The sequence below is a fragment of the Gorilla gorilla genome, chromosome 8 (assembly GCF_029281585.2).
Source record: "Gorilla gorilla gorilla isolate KB3781 chromosome 8, NHGRI_mGorGor1-v2.1_pri, whole genome shotgun sequence".
In the NCBI taxonomy this organism is placed as follows: domain Eukaryota; kingdom Metazoa; phylum Chordata; class Mammalia; order Primates; family Hominidae; genus Gorilla; species Gorilla gorilla.
Genome location: NC_073232.2, coordinates 86,630,187 through 86,646,924, shown reverse-complemented (window position 1 = coordinate 86,646,924; position 16,738 = coordinate 86,630,187). Strand labels below are relative to the sequence as shown.

Sequence of the window (16,738 nt, the reverse complement as noted above, 5' to 3'; positions counted from 1 at the left end):
GTTTGAGGGGTTAGGCCAGATAATTTTCTTTAAAAATTCATTGCTTTCTGGTCTCCATCTTTCTATTTACCCTAACTCTCTTCAGAGGAGAAAGTCAAGGCAGACTTTGAGGAAAACTCTACTTAATGCTTCAACCACTCATGGACAGGCCCTCTCCGTTTTAAGACAGCTATCAACACAGAAATGGTAGAGTCATAGAGCATCTCTCTATTGCTAGGGAGTAGGGTTAAGGAATATTGCTTTTTCCTCATGATGACATGAAATTGGGTATGGGATGAAAAATTTAAGTTTATGGCACTGGAAGAAATAAGTCTTACTGGTAAAAAGGTCCTGGCATAATTGATTAAATATTATTTACATTTAATATAATTAATTTTAAACTATTAAAGTATCTAATTGGCTTTGATTTTTTTTTTACAGGTTGTTTCCACTTTGGAAGAAACCTATGGACATTGCGATCAGAATGGAGAAGAACCATTTGTAAAGCATGAACATGAAGAATTATCTTTATCTGTAAGTATATGCAACCCTAATATAGAGACATTAACATTGAAAAGGGTCGATTTTCTTTTTAAAAATATAAATTTAAAATGTTTTCTTTTGGAGTACTTATATATCCTCAGAATGAATTTCCCATCCATGAAAATGATCCTCTTAGAAAATTACTCAACCCAACCAAATCCCTCTTGACCTGAATTTTGCCAAGAAGTTTGCGGAAAAGGAGCTCTACATACCCATTAGGAATGACCAAAATTTTAAAGATAGAGAATAATCACATTTTAGTAAAGATATGGGGCCACAGGAACTCTCATACAGAGCTGGTGGGAACACAAATGGTAATGCTATGTTGAGAAACAGTTTGACAGCTGCTCACAAAGTTTAACATATACTTAAAAGATAACCACCAATTCCACTCTTAAGTGGTTATCCAAGATTAATGAACACATACATCCTCACAAAGACTTGTATATAAATGTTTATAGAAGTTTCGTTCGTAACAGCCAGAATAGCTACTGAATCCAGCAACCCAAATATTTACTAACTGGTGAATGGATAAGCAAATTGTGGTATAGCATACAATGAAATACTCTTCACAATAAAGGGAACAAACTACTGACACATAGAACAATGTGGATGAATCTCAAAAACATTAGGATGTGGGGAAGCTAAATAAATAAGGCTACATATCGTATGATTCTATTTATATGAAATTCTGGGAAAGGGAAAACTGTAGTAAAGGACCAGTGGTTGTCTTGAGCTAAGGTAGGAGGGGAGAATTGACTGCAGAGGAGTACAGTGAAGCTTTTCGAAATGATGGAAATGTTTTATATTTTTATTGTGGTGGTGATTACCCAACTATTAAAAGGACTATGTAATCACAATCCTTATCCTGCATGACCTTGTGGTTATTATGTTTTGAAGCCCTGCCAGGAATGAATCAAAGAACCAAAACTAAAATCTAAAATTGAAGTCCAATAGAAACTGGGATGACTAGAGGTGGGAGGGAGGCGGGGTAAGGGTTGAAAAACTAGCTATCGGGTACTGTGCGCAGTACTTGGGTGACGGGATCATTGGTACCCCAAACCTCAGCATCATGCAATATATCCAGGTAACAAACCTGCACATGTACCCACTAAATCTAAAACAAAAGTTGAAAAAAAAAAACCACCAAAAAAATAAAATAAAATGAAATTAAGTTCACTTTCCTGTGGTCTCCAATACTGACAAAATTGAAGAAATCAGCCCTTCGGATACCGCCTTTATTTTACTGAATTTCTTTCCTCCAATGATCTTGTATTTTATTTCACATCAACCACTAATGGACAAAGTGATATCCTGTAGTCCTTACCATAACTGTTTCATAATTTGAATTTCAGTCATCCTAATCTGTGGCCACCACCTCCCTCTTTCCCACTCAGTCTGTCCAATATTCTGTCTCCAAAAATCCTTTGATTTCACAGGGAAACATAATCCATTGGTCCTGCTGCCTTTTTAGTGTCTGAAATCCTCCTTGTGCCCTTACTTACCCAGCTTAAATAGCATGGTCCACTATTATCATCACTCCCTTTCACACGTACTTAACTCTCTTGCCCTGTTCTGCTTTATTGGTCTCATTTGGTTACATTATAAACTTGGTCAAATCAATTTCTATCTTCTCTGTATTTCTCTATCTTCTCTATATTTGTGGCACCTGAATGTGGGTGGAAGAAGTAGGCTAATAGTTTCTCTTTATATTTGTGATTAGTAACACTAATCTGTTCATTTTCCTCTCTGCTGGATGATTTAGTTTTTTTTCCCCGTCTCCTATATGATTATAGGTCTTTATTGTGACAAGAAGTATGTGAGCCTCTCAGCATATTTATTTATTTATTTATTTATTTTATTTTATTTTTATTTTTTGAGACAGAGTCTCGCTGTCTCACCTAGGCTGGAGTGCAGTGGTGTGATCTTGGCTCACTGCAACTGCTGCCTCCTGGATTCAAACGCTTTTCGTGCCTCAGCCACCCATGTAGCTGGGATTACCGGTGTGCAGCACCACGCCTAGCTAATTTTTTTGTATTTTTAGTAGAGACGGGATTTTGCCATGCTGGCCAGGCTGGTCTTGAACTCCTGACCTCAAGTGATCCAGCTGCCTCAGCCTCCCAAAGTGCTAGGATTACAGGTGTGAGCCACCGCGCCTGGCTCAGTATCTTTAAATGTAATGCTCAGGGAATATATTCTTCATGGAGAACCACTCTATGAAAATCCTAACTGTATATAAGCCTGTAATATTTGTTTATCATGAGTCAATTCTCTGATTTATGAATCACTGCTTTACTAGAAGGGATTTGATCGTTATGACATTTAAGCTGTAACTATTTTTTCCTCAAAGTTGTGTATTGCCCATTAGGTGAGCAGAAGACTGCAGTTCATGGCAAGTATACAGTTAGGTATCATAGGTAGTAGTCATTTTCTAACACCAAGAGATTTTTTTTTTTATGGTAATGATTACCTTTTATTGGGCCACCCAGAAATTTCAGTACTATAAGGCTGGGATGCTGGATTTTCTGGAACTGTGTAGAGATGAATGAGAGGAGAGACATAGCTGGGTATATGTCACTGATGGGCCACTTCCCAAAGTGTACTTTCTTTCATGTTTTTTCTTTGGGAGAATTTGCTAGTATGGCATTTGAAGCATGGCTTCTTGCTGTAAATGTTTGAAGGGACGTAAATTACACAAAATTAAAATTTTTCAAAAAGTAAATATGCTAGAAAAAGACAGACATGCGTATGGATTCTTAAATAAAAGTAACTATGTTTTATTATTCTTTTCAAAAGGTTGGGGATGATATGAATTCATTCTTGACATATTGTTCGCAATTTGCAGCTCAGCTAGAAGAAGCACTTAAAGAAGAACAAAATGTATGTATTCTGTATATACTGTGAAGTATAAAATATCAAACTTGTACTGGTTGTTGAAAATTGAATCTGCTATCCAGTCAGCCAACATTAATCTAGATTCAGTGTCTTAAGAAATTATAAATGGCATTGGAAAGCATTATTTATTTATTTTTTATTCTTTTTTTTTTAATCATCATCAAGGGTTTTTACTATGCCCAAATGCAAAGATTATGCCACTGAACCACCACAAATAAGACATGAACTTTGAATTAATTCTTCAATAGTTGTGTGAATCTTAATGAATCTGCCATATTCCCTCACTAAGAGCATGTAAGTAGTTACAAGGTAGTTAATAAATAGTAAGGTTGTGGCAATCAGCATCAAAGAGAGAATGATTGGCCATTACAGAGAATGACCACACAATCATGGTTTAGTACCATAAGCCTTATCAATTAGCTATGAGTAAAATGTAAGACTACAGTGGAATTGTTGCAATTGTCTTTTTTTCATATAATAGAATACACTTAATTTATTGCTTTTTCTGGCAATAGTATTTAAATTGGCATGTAATAATTATACATATTTATGGCGTACATAGCGATATTTTGATACATACAATGGGTAGTGGTCAAATCAGAGTAATTAGCATATTCATCACCTCAAACACCTAGCATTTCCTTGTGGTGGGAACATTCAAAATCCTCTCTTCTAGCTATATATATATTATATAATATAATATATATATAATATATATTATTATATATATAATAATATATAATATATATATTATATATATAATAATATATATAATATATATATTATATTTTATATATAATATATATATATGAAATAAACCGTTGTCAGCTGTGGTCACCCTATAGTGCTGTAGAACACTATAACTTATTTCTCCTATCTAGCTGTAATTTTTTATCGTTTAACCAACCTCTCCCTATCCTCCCTCACCCCTACCCTTTCCAACCTCTAGTAATCATGATTCTACTCTCTGCTTCTATGAGATCAGCTTGTTTTAGCATTTGCATATTGGCAAGAACATGAAATATTTATCTTTCTGTTCCTGACTTATTTCTCTTCATATAATATCCTATAGGCCTTTCCATGTTGCTGTGAATGACAGGATTTAATTCTTTTTTGGAATTAAGAGTGAAGTCTTTTTTGGAACTGAAAGTGGCTGAATAGTAGTCCATTCCCCCTATATGCCACATTTTCTTTATTCATTTGTCTATTGATGGACATTTAGGTTGATTATATATCTTGGCGATTGCAGTTTAGTGCTGCAATAAACATGGAAGTACAGATGTCTCTTCAGTGTACTGATTTCCTTTCCTGTGGATATACACCCAGTAGTGAAATTGCTGGATCATATGGTAGTTCTATTGGTAGTTTTTTGAGGAAACTCCATGCTATTTTTCATTATCATTCTACTAGTTTAAATTTCCACCAAAAGTGTATATATGTTCCCTTTTCTCTGCATCCTTGTCAGTATTTATTATCTTTTTTTCTTTTTGATAATAGCCATTCTAACTGAGGTGAGATGATATCTCATTGTGGTTTTGATTTACATTTCCCTGATGATTAGTGATGATGAGCATTTTTTTCATATACTTTTTAGCCATTTGTATATCTTTCTTTTGAGAAATATTCAAGCCATTTACCTATTTTAAAATCAGTTTTTTTTGCTATTGAATTGTCTGAGTTCCTTATATATTTTGAATATTAATCACTTGTTAGATGATTTTTTTTTTGCAAATATCTTTTTTCATTCTGAAGATTGTCTTTTCACTCTGTTGGTTGTTTCCTTTGCTATGCAGAAGCTTTTTAGTTTGATATAATACCACTTGTCTGTTTTTGCTTGTGTTGCCTATGCTTTTGAGGTCCTATCCATAAAATATTTTCTCAGACCAATGTCCTGAAGCATTTTCTCTATGTTTCCTTCCAGTAGTTTCATAGTTTTGGGTTTTACATTAAAGGCTTTAAGCTGTTTTTGAGCTGATTTTTGCATATGGTGAGATATTGGGGTCTAGTTTCATTCTTCTGCCTATGGATATCCAGTTTTCCCAGCACCATTTATTGAAAAGACTGTCCTTTTCCCAATGTTCTTGGTGCTTTTGTTGAAAATTTGTTGGCTATAAATAAGTGGATTTATTTTTTGGGTTCTCTATTGGGTTCCATTGGTCTGTGTGTCTGTTTTTGTGCCAGTACCATGCTGTTGTGGCTACTATAGCTTTGAAGAGTATGTTGTGTGTGTGTTTGCATGTGTGTGTGTGTGTGTGTGTGTGTGCTTTTTTTTTTTTTTTTAAAGAGACAAGGTCTCACTTTGTTGGCCAGGCTGGAGTGCAGTGGCACAATCATAGCTCACTGCAGCCTCGAACTCCTGGGCTTGAGGGATCCTCTTGCCTCAGCTTCCCAAGCTGCTGGGATTACAGGCGTGAACCATGATGCCTGGCTAACTTTGTAGTATATTTTGAAGTCAGATAGTGTGTTGCCTCCCGCTTTCTTCTTTTTGCTTAGGATTGCTTTGGCTACTTAGGGTCTTTTGTGGTTCCACGTGAATTTTTAGGATTTGTTTTCTATTTCTGTAAAGAATGTCATGATATTAATAATTAATATTGTTAAAATGACCATACTACTCAAAGCTATCTGCAGATTCAGTGAAATCCCTGTCAAAATGATACTGGGCTTAAGCCCAGTATCAATATTAATTCTTCTAATCCACAAACATAGGATGTCTTTTGTTTTTTTGTGTGTGTCTTCTTTAATTTCTTTCATCAGTATTTTATAATTTTCATTGTAGAGACCTTTCACCTCCTTGGTTAAATTTATTTCTAGGTATCTTATATATTATTTTGTAGCTATTATAAATGGGATTGGTCTCTTGATTTCTTTTTTTCAGCTAGTATATAAACATGCTACTGATTTTTATATGTTGATTTTGTATTTTGCAGCTTTACTGAATTTATTCATTAATTCTAAGAAGTTTTTGGGTGGAGTCTTCTATGTATATGATATGTATATAATCATGTTGTCTGCAAACAGGGACACTTTTGAGGCCCTCCACTTAGTTGCTTTTCTTCCCTAGGAGAGTTCTGAGTTAGGTGAAACTAACTCAGTTTAGTGGGAACCTCTAGAGAGCTCAAAAGTGGGAACCTCTAGAGAGCTCAAAACACTAACACAATTTCTTGGGAATATGTCTGCTATGCTCTCTCCAGAACCACTCAAAATGAGGGTTGCTGTTTTTAAGACTTCTACTGTGCTCGAGGAAGGGGTGGGGCAAGACCGAGTTAAAATACCACACAGTTCTCCTGTGGTGTTCAAGCCACATTTTATTGATGTGGCATTGCTTGGTTGCTTTAAATCTTTAACTGTTTTTCAGAGTTCTAACAAAATTGGAGCATAAGGCTTTGGACTTCCCTGCTGCACATTTTTTTTTTTTTTTTTTTGCTGTTATCACTCTTCAAATACCCTAATAGTTTTTTTCCTTGATACAAATTTACAATTGACTTTGAATTTTATATATATAGCATTTTAGTAGACCAAGAATAACCAAGTGAGTCCTGAAGAAAATGAACAAGGCCAAAGGACCTACCCTAACAGATATCAAGATTCATTATGCAGCTATATCAATTATGATTATGTGCTTTTGGTGCAAGCCTGGATGAACTGATGAAATTGAACAAAGTCTCAGATATTGACCCTTTTATATATGGAAAATTTTGTTGACGACAGAGCCAGCAGTATAATAAATGGCTTTGGGACAATTGGTTATTTATAAAGGAAAAAACTAATTTGGTATATGATCAAATATGATACTGATGATATAAGTATATGACCTGGAGCAAGAAACAATCACAAAACAAATACAAATCATAAAAGGCAATATTGATAAATTCACCTATATTAAATTTATAAGCTCTGTATATAAATAATTCATAAAGAGAGGGGCAAGAGAAATTTCAAACAGGGGCAAAATTTGGATCATGTATACCTGACGTATATGTGTATTTAATCACATGAAGGATTATCTAGATTATATAGATAATGTCTGCTTATCAGTAAGTAAATGATTAAACAAATCATTACAAAATAAAAAGGCATTTCACAGTGGATCAGTTTTTATTTTTCACTCATTTTTATCAACAATGATCTAGATTTAGCAGTATCAGTAATTGATGCTGTGGGTTTCCTCAGTAATTGAGAAAGGCACTGTTCTCGTTAAACTAGGAGTGGTTTAAATTATTGTAGAACTATGGCTACAATGAGTGGTTGAATTGATATATGCTAATGTTTCCCATCAGGTTCCAGTGCAGGAAGGGAAGTTTTGAGAACCCCGGAATCTTTCTTGACAGTGGAAAGAATTAGTTATTCCTAGGTATAATGTGCTTTAGTGGACATTATTTTCTAAACACTTACATAGCTGAAAATATTTTTCTTCTGACACAGACATTAATTTGCTTTGGTATATTTTCTGAAGGATCTCAGCACTTTTTGCGTAGATTTATGCTTTCTTATTTAGCTTAGTGATTCTCAGACTTTAGCATGCAAAGCAATCACCTGCAGGTCTAGTTAAAACACAAATTGTTAGTCCCACTTCTAGAATTTCTGATTTAGTAGGGTAGGGTGGGGCCTGAGAATTTTCAGTACTAATAAGTATGCTTGTAGGTGGTGCTGATGCTGTTGCTGTGGCTCCTTACTTTTTGAACCACAGATCTAGAGTTAGTGTTGTGGAAGATAAATTTAATTTATCTAGTTTAATTTTTGTTCAATTTTATGTTACTCCCTGAATGCACGTAGTAACATTTTACTTTAATAATGTAATTGAAAACTTTTACCCAATTTGATAGGGTGGGGTTTTTGTTTTTGTAGCAAATGTAATCACTTTAACATTAGATATTTAAGTGGTAAATACTGATATTTTGAACTGTGTATGGATGCTTCTCAACTTATGAGGGAGTTACATACTAATAAACCCATCATAAGTTGAATTTTTCATATGGTGAAAGTGCATTTAATACACCTGACCTACCAAACATTGTAACTTAGCCTACCCTACCTTAAATGTGCTGAGAACACTGGACATTAGCCTGCAGTTGGGCAAAATCATCTAACACAAAACCTATTTTATAAGGAAGTGTTGAATAGCTCATGAAACTTATTGAATACTGTACTGAAAGTGAAAAACAGAATGGTTGTAGGTTTATGTGGAGTTCAGTTTCTATTGGTTTTTGTATATTTAGTCAGTTTCTCTTGTAATTTCTCAAACAAGTAATTTGCATTTTTCATTAAAAATATTAAATAGTATTATATTTTATATCTTGATTTTCTAGACCGTTTAGCAGGAACAGAGTTGTATTGAGAAGATAGTGTTGGGAAGGTGATGCTTTTTGTTATTGTACTTGCTGCTGTATGAAAAAAATATAATGCTCTTCTGAAAGGAATTTAAATTTTATTCCTTACATATATGTGTGTGTGTGTATATATATATATACATATATATATATGCACATATGTACTTTTTTTTTTTTAAGATGGAGTTTCGCTCTTGTTGCCCAGGCTGGAGTGCAATGGCATGATCTCGGCTCACCGCAACCTCCGCCTCCCGGGTTCAAGCGATTCTTCTGCCTCAGCCTCCTGAATAGCTGGGATTACAGGCATGCACCACCACACCTGGCTAATTTTTGTATTTTTAGTAGAGACGGGTTTCTCCATGTTGGTCAGGCTGGTCTTGAACTCTCGACTTCAGGTGATCCACCTGCCTTGGCCTCCCAAAGTGCTGGGATTACAGGCATGAGCCACCCCACCCAGCCTCCTTACCTATATTAAGAAAATATATGAAATAAATTTGGGAATTGTTTGGGGGCCGCCTAATATAGATATATTAGGGCCAGGCATGATGGCTCATGCTCAGTGTTTTGGGAGACTGAGATGGGAGGATTGCTTGTGGCCAGGAGTTCGAGACCAGCCTGGGCAACATGGCCAAACTCCATCCCTATTAAAAACAAAATTAAAAATTAGCCAGGCATGGGGGTGTGCCCATGTAGTCCTAGCTACTCAGGAGGCTGAGGCAAGAGGATCACTTGAGCCCAGGAGTTCAACGTTATAGTGAGCTATGAGTGCACCACTGCAAGCCTGGGTGACAGTGAGATTCTGTCTCTCTTTCCCTCTTTCTCCCTTTTTATATCTAAAAAGAAAAATTATTTTTAAATTCTAGAAAGAAGTTGTCTATGCAAGGTGAACTAAAAGCACTGTCTGTAAATAAAAAATTATAAGTTTCAACTACAGATTTATAAAGTTATATTTTAATACTTAGTACATTTTTGTGATTGAAAATTGCAAAAGACTGAACTAAATATTATATCATACGTTGTGAAGCATTCTATTTTTAAATGTGTTAATTAAAACTTTATTTTTCAGATTTTGGAATCTCTTTTTAAGGTACGTTCAATATATTACAGCTTAAGCCTACTAAAACTTAACAGAGAAATACATGCCAATGAAGAAGAGGTTTCTAAATTTTAAGGGAGTAGAAGGAATTCCATACTTGCTGCTCTATATATTTAAGAATTTTATGTTCATTTGTATAGTGCATTAGCCCCATTCTGAATCCCAAGTGATATTTCGGTCAGGGCTGATATTTGATGGATGAAGATTCACAGACACAGACACACACATTTATATAGATATTTATTTCATCAGTGCAATTTAAATAGTCACTATTTCTTTTTTTGTCCCTCTTTTGTTTTCTTAAAGTGGTTTCAGTGGCAGGTCAATCAGATGGAAGAAGTAAGTCTAACGTTTTAAAATTGTTAAGTTAATATTTTTTAACTCATTTGAAAACCAATTTGGATTATGTATAAGTTAAGTATGTATAAGTCATTTTTGAATAACTGTTGGTTATAAAGTAACCTTTTGATTTGGGTAGACAAGGAATAAGTGGATGGGATAAAATATTTCTCAGTGACCTACACCCTATATCCCTGCATATATCTGGTATACTCCAAGTTTGACTGACTCATTTTTTTTCCTAAAATTGAATAATGGAAACTAAGTTATTATTTTTTCCAATTTACATAAAAGGGTGATGAGAGAACCTTTCACTTTAAATATTTCTACCATATTTTAAAAAATCATGCTAAATGATTATGTATGTGTAGACATAAAATTATGTATTGATTTTCTATAGATGAAATATGTTATTTTAATGATGTTCTTTTACACTTTTGATTCAGGCACTTTGCCATTAGTTTGAGAACTACTGGTCTCTGTCCTTAGGGGCTTTTAATTCTACTTTGGAAAATACTTTATATATGCTGTCAGTATAATAGAATGATTTCCAGGACAGCTTTACTGATTTACAGTATTATTTTAGTTCTCATTTGGTCACACTTATGGTTCAGTCCAATTAAACACTCTTGAAGCCCAGGCTTTTCAAAGAAAAGAGGCCAGTTTATTTGGGGGTATTTAAAGGATAAATATAGATAGAACCTTAAATGCATGAACTGTGACTATATCCTAGCATCTTCTCATTGTTTTTATCTCTTGTCCCAGAACAGAAGACTTTCATGGTCTATATGCTGTTTGCCTTAGGATACATTTGACTGACATTGGAAAAGTGTTAGTCATTCTTTGATTATGGCATAGAGGTCATTATCCTTCCAGAGAAGTAGGGGTAGAGTGAAGTCTACTATTCCTCTACCCTCTTTTAAAATGTGTTCTTTGCAACTTTGGAAATTCATCTTGTCATCTTCTTTTCATCCATCAACCTCTTTTTATTATTTTATTAATGGGTTTACTTTTACTCTTCTTTTGCACTCAGTCCTGTCAATGTACATGACCTATCCAAAACTCTGGCTTCTCACTTTCTTGACTTCCTCATCTCCAAAGATCTGTTGGCCTCCACTTCCAGTCACACTCTGGAACTTGTCATTAACTAAATTACTTTATTTTAAAAATTACTAATTTAGGCAACTTATTCTTGAACTGTAAATTTCTGTTTTTCCAATTATTACTTTAAATACTGCTCTGGCCACCAAACACTTGGAATGCTCTAAATACAAGCCGTTGGTTGGAACTCCTTCAATTCCTGCTACCTAACACAATATTAACATCTGTACTCATTTTCTCTTTCTTTTTCCCTGTTAAGACAGATATATTGTTCTTTCTTATACATATGACTAATTATTTCACTTCTGTTTTGGATTTCATATCCTCTTGCCTTCTCAAGACTGTGTTTGTTTGTTTGTTTGTTTGTGTTTTTGAGAACTTGATCTCATTCTGGTTGCCCTGGCTGGACTGCAGTGATTTGATCTCGGCTCACTGAAGCCTTGACCTCCCGGGCTCAGGTGATTCTCCAACCTTAGCCTCTCAAGTAGCTGGGACCACGGGCATGAGCCACCATGCCTGGCTAATTGGTATTTTTTTTAGTAGAGATGGGGTTTTGCCATGTTGCCGAGGCTAGTCTTGAACTCCTGGATTCATGCAATTCCCTTGCCTCCGCCTCCCAAAGTGCTGGGATTACAGGTGTGAGCCACTGTGCCCTGCCCTGCCCTCTCAAGAACTTTGATTAATTAATTATTCTCTCTTGTATATTCAGTTTCTCTCATTCAATTTATCCTTCTTTTCAGTTTTTAAATATGCTCTTCTATCTCTTATTTGATCCACATTCCTCTCTAAAGGCCTATTTCCATGTCCTTTATTAGCCTGTTTTTAAAAAAATTATTTTGTATTTTTTTTACTCATATTAGGGAAACAATCATTAGATTATTATCAGGGTGTAAAGGCAAAACTGGTTTATAAGCGAGTGGGAGAAAAACAGAGTAGACAGTCTTTGAACAATGAAACTAGTTTTTTTTTTTAAAAAGTATTCAATGAATAAACTGGCACCTAGTGAAAAGATTAATCTGGGCACTCTTCCTTGTAAGAGACAACTAAGGGTATTAAGTAAAACAGAGTTGTTAATGGATTTCCTATAAAAACGCTTAAGAGTTTAGCCATGGAGCATGTGTCACACATTCAGAGCCACATTTATTTTTATATTCATTTACTATACACTATGCTCTTACTTCCCAAGCATTTCTCAATCTATCCAGACTGAATTCTGTCTCCCTAACAAGTAAAACATTCTCTCCATATGGTTCCCAGTAAGTTGTATGTTGTTAAATTAAACAGACTTTTTTTTTTTTTTTGCCTCAGCTATAGTTAATATTATTGATCGTGCCCTCATTTTTGAAACACTAGTCCTTTGGCTTCTGTGAATTACATTTTCCTGGCTATTGTTTTACCTCTTTGGCTGTCTTCTTTTTAGAGTCCCCTCCTTAACCCAACCAGTAAATGTTGGAGTACCTCAAAGTTTTATCCTATGCCTTTTTTCTTTTTACTCCAAACTTTCTCCCTAGGCAGTCTCATCCAGTTTTTCCATTCAAGTATTACCTTTATGCATGTAATTTAGAAACATAAACCTCTTGCTCAAAATGTTTCCCTGAACTCCAGGCTTTGTATATAATTACTTACTAGACTATTCCACCTCAGATGCAATGGGTCAGAAATATGAATTTTTACTCCTAAACTCATATCTCTTCTAGTGTTCCCTATCTTAGTGAATGAGTACTGTTTATCAAATTGGGTAAATGTGAAATGTGGAAACCATTCCTGACAACTCACTTCCATCTATTCCTGATATTTAATCTATCCACAAGTCCTCTGGGTTTTACTTTCTAAATAACTGTCAGATGTGTCCACTTTTCTCTGTGTCTACACCTTATTGTTGGTTACTATCATATCCATTTTGCCTGAAATCCCAACCAGTGCATTCATAATCACCAGGAGGAACCCCCACTGCACAGTATACTTCTGATCTGGAATTTCAAGTTTTTCAATGTTTAAACCCATAATTACTTATCTTTAATATTTTATTTATTTCGTGTACCAGATATATTATCTAAAGGTTTGTATTATGTACTGTTTTTCAAGGAGTGTTTCTCTTTTTTTTTTTTTTTGTAAACTTTTATTTTAAGTTCAGGGGTACATGTATAGGTTTGTTATTTACGTAAACTCATGTCACAGATATTTGTTGTACAGATTATTTCATCACCCACATATTAAGCCCAGTACCCAACAGTTATCTTTTCTGCTCTTCTCCTTCCTCCTAACCTCCACCCTCATGTAGACCCCAGTGTCTGTTGTTTCCTTCTTTGTGTTCATGAGTTCTCATCATTTAGCTCCCACTTATAAGTGAGAACATGCAGTATTTGGTTTTACGTTCCTGTGCTAGTTTGATAAGGATAATGGCCTCCAGCTCCATCCATGTTCCTGCAAAAGACATGATCTCATTCATTTATATGGCTGAATAGTATTCCATGGTATATATGTACCACGTTTTCTTTATCCAGTCAACCACTGATGGACATTTAGGCCAATTCCATGTCTTTGCTATTGTGAATAGTGTTGCAGTGAACATACACATGTACGTGTCTTTATGATAGGATGATTTATTTTCCCTTGGGTATATACCCAGTAATGGGATTGCTGGGTCAAATGGTAGTTCTGTTTTTAGATATTTGAGGAATCACCACACTGTTTTCCACAGCAGGCAACTAATTTATACTCCCACCAACAATGTATAAGCATTTTTTTCTCCACAACTTTGCCAGCACCTTTTATTTTTTGTTTTTACATTTTAATAATAGTCATTCTGACTGGTATGAGGTGGTATCTCATTGTGGTTTGATTTGCATTTCTCTAATGATCAGTGATGTTGAGCTTTTTTTCATATGATTGTTGGCCCCATGTATGTCTTCTTTTGAAAAGCGTCGTTCATGTCCTTTGTCCACTTTTTTTTTTTTTTGAGACAGAGTCTTGCTCCCTCGCCAGGCTGGAGTGCAGTGACACAATCTCGGCTCACTGCAACCTCTGCCTCCCGGGTTCAAGCAATTGTCCTGCCTCAGCCTCACAAGTAGCTGGGACTACAGGTGTATGCCACCATGCCCGGCTAATTTTTTTTTTTTTTTTTTTTTTGTATTTTAGTAGAGACGGGGTTTCACCATGTTGTCCAGGCTGGTCTCGAACTCCTGAGCTCAGGCAATCTGCCCGCCTCAGCCTCCCAAAGTGCTAGGATTACAGGCGTGAGCCACTGCGCCCGGCCTTGTCCACTGTTTAATGGTGTTGTTTGTTTGTGTCTTATAAATTTGCTTAAGTTTCTTATAGATGTTGGATATTAGACCTTTGTCAGGTGAATAGTTTGCAAATGTTTTCTCCCAATTTCTAGGTTGCCTGTTTACTCTGTTGGTAGTTTTTTTTGCTGCACAGAAGCTCTTAAGTTTAATTGGATCTTATTTGTTAATTTTTGCTTTTGTTGCAATTGCTTTTGGCATCTTCATGGAGTCTTTGCCCATTCCTATGTCCAGAATGGTATTGCCTAGGTTGTCTTCCAGAATTTTTAGTTTTGGTTTTTACATTTCAGTCTTTTATTCATCTTGAGTTAATTTTTGTATATGGTGTAAGCAATGAGTCCCGTTTAAATCTTCGGCACTTGGTTAACCAGTTATCCCAGCCTCATTTATTGAATAGGGAGTCCTTTCTTCATTGTTTGCTTTTGTCAGGTTTGTCGAAGATCAGATAGTTGTAGGTGTGCAGCCTTATTTCTGGCTTCTCTATTCTGTTCCATTGCTCTATGTGTCTGGTTTTGTGCCAGTACCATGCTATTTTGGTTACTGTAGCCCTGTAGTATAGTTTGAAGTCGGGTAGTGTGATGCCTCCAGATTTGTTCTTTTTGCTTTGGATTGCCTTGGCTCTTTGGGCTCTTTTTTGGTTCCAATATGAACTTAAAATAGATTTTTTCTAGGTCTGTGAAGAATTTCATTGTTAGTTTGATAGGAATATCATTGGATTTATAAGTTGCTTTGGAAAGTATTGCCATTTTAACCATATTGATTCTTTCTATTCATGCACATGGAATGTTTTTCCATTTGTTTGTGTCATTTCTGATTTCTTTGAGCAGTGTTTTGTAGTTCCCCTTGTAGAGATTGTTCACCTCCCTGGTTAGCTGTATTCCTAGGTATTCTTTTTGTGGCAATTGTGAATGGGATTGCGTTCCTGATTTGGCTCTTGGCTCGACTGTTGATGTATAGGAATGCTAGTGATTTTTGTACATTGACTTTGTATCTTGAGACTTTGCTGAGGCTGTTTATCAGCTGAAGGAACTTTTGGGCCAAGACTTTGGGGTTTTCTAGATATAGGATTATGTTGTCTATAAATGGGAATAGTTTGACTTCCACTCTTCCTATTTGGATGCCTTTATTTCTTTCTCTTGTCTGATTGCTCTGACCAGGACTTCCAATACTGTGTTGAATAGGAGTGCTGGGAGAGGGCACCTCAAGGAATGTTTCTTAAAGTGTAGTTGATAGAACACGTTTAAATGTCAGCCAAGATACCTGTTATAAGTGCACATCACTGGATTAGATTTGTTTTGTGAGTCTGTGAGTTAGGAGTCTACTGCTTCAACAGGTAGGAAACAAGGGATTTTTATGCACACTAACATTTGAGAATCTTGTGATAATCTTTTTACTGCTGACATAATTTATTGTCAGTACATGCTGGTAAGGTTAATGTCAGTGATCATTTTGCATTACATGTTGCATTAACAGAGATACATGTGGAAACTATTAGAGAATATGGTGAGCTACACCAGAGAAATGTAGGCTGAACCTACAGTAGCCTGTACACTTCAGAATTGTCCTGCTGGAATCTGTGCCCCAAAGGTCTTTCTGAAGAAACCGTTTAGCTGATAACCCACTATCTATTCCATACTCTTTCAGTTTTGTGCCTTTATCTTTTTTCCCAGAAAGGACTTCTGTTAAAATTTAATCTGTATTGGGAAATGTGATGTATCGAGAGTCTAATCAAGGGACAAAAACCACACAGTAATTTGGTTAGGGAAAGTTTAATATAAAGAATTATTGTAACAGAGGAATATCTACTAAAGGATATTGATAGACATTCTACTAAAGGAGTAAAGATAATTCTAATAAATACAGGAGTAGAAGATAGAGGGAACAACTTCAACTCCTAGGATGGAATCAGAATATGAATATCCCCAATCATTCCCTCCCAGCAACACAGGGCTAAGATGCAGAACTTCTGAAGAGGGAGCAGCTTTCATCACTACATGGCAGAGAAGTCTGCTGGGCTGCAAGGCTGGTGGAGCTTGAACTCACTGGGAAGGTGTCCATGAGGGTGGTACACTTAGGAATCTGCCCTCTGTGATGCTAGGAAAAGCCACCTTCCAGAGAGGTGTTGTACTTCCTGCTGGGAAGCTGTTCACAAGGGTGATACGTTGGAAAACTTC

At 35.6% G+C, this 16,738-nt stretch overlaps 1 protein-coding gene across 30 annotated transcripts in view; it reads left to right on the top strand.

Moving 5' to 3' along the window:
- The window catches only part of CCDC7 (coiled-coil domain containing 7), a 459,676-nt gene that overhangs the window by 34,414 nt on the left and 408,524 nt on the right, over positions 1-16,738 (top strand). For 27 of the 30 annotated variants that reach the window (XM_063710186.1, XM_063710207.1, XM_063710202.1 and 24 more), the window contains 4 exons: positions 421-513; positions 3,319-3,402; positions 9,811-9,831; positions 10,147-10,179. In XM_063710186.1, coding sequence (XP_063566256.1) covers positions 421-513; positions 3,319-3,402; positions 9,811-9,831; positions 10,147-10,179 — 231 coding nt within the window. Of the gene's footprint in view, positions 1-420; positions 514-3,318; positions 3,403-9,810; positions 9,832-10,146; positions 10,180-16,738 lie in introns of those variants that run through there. The other 3 variants (XM_063710188.1, XM_063710189.1, XM_063710209.1) reach the window with 3 other exon arrangements.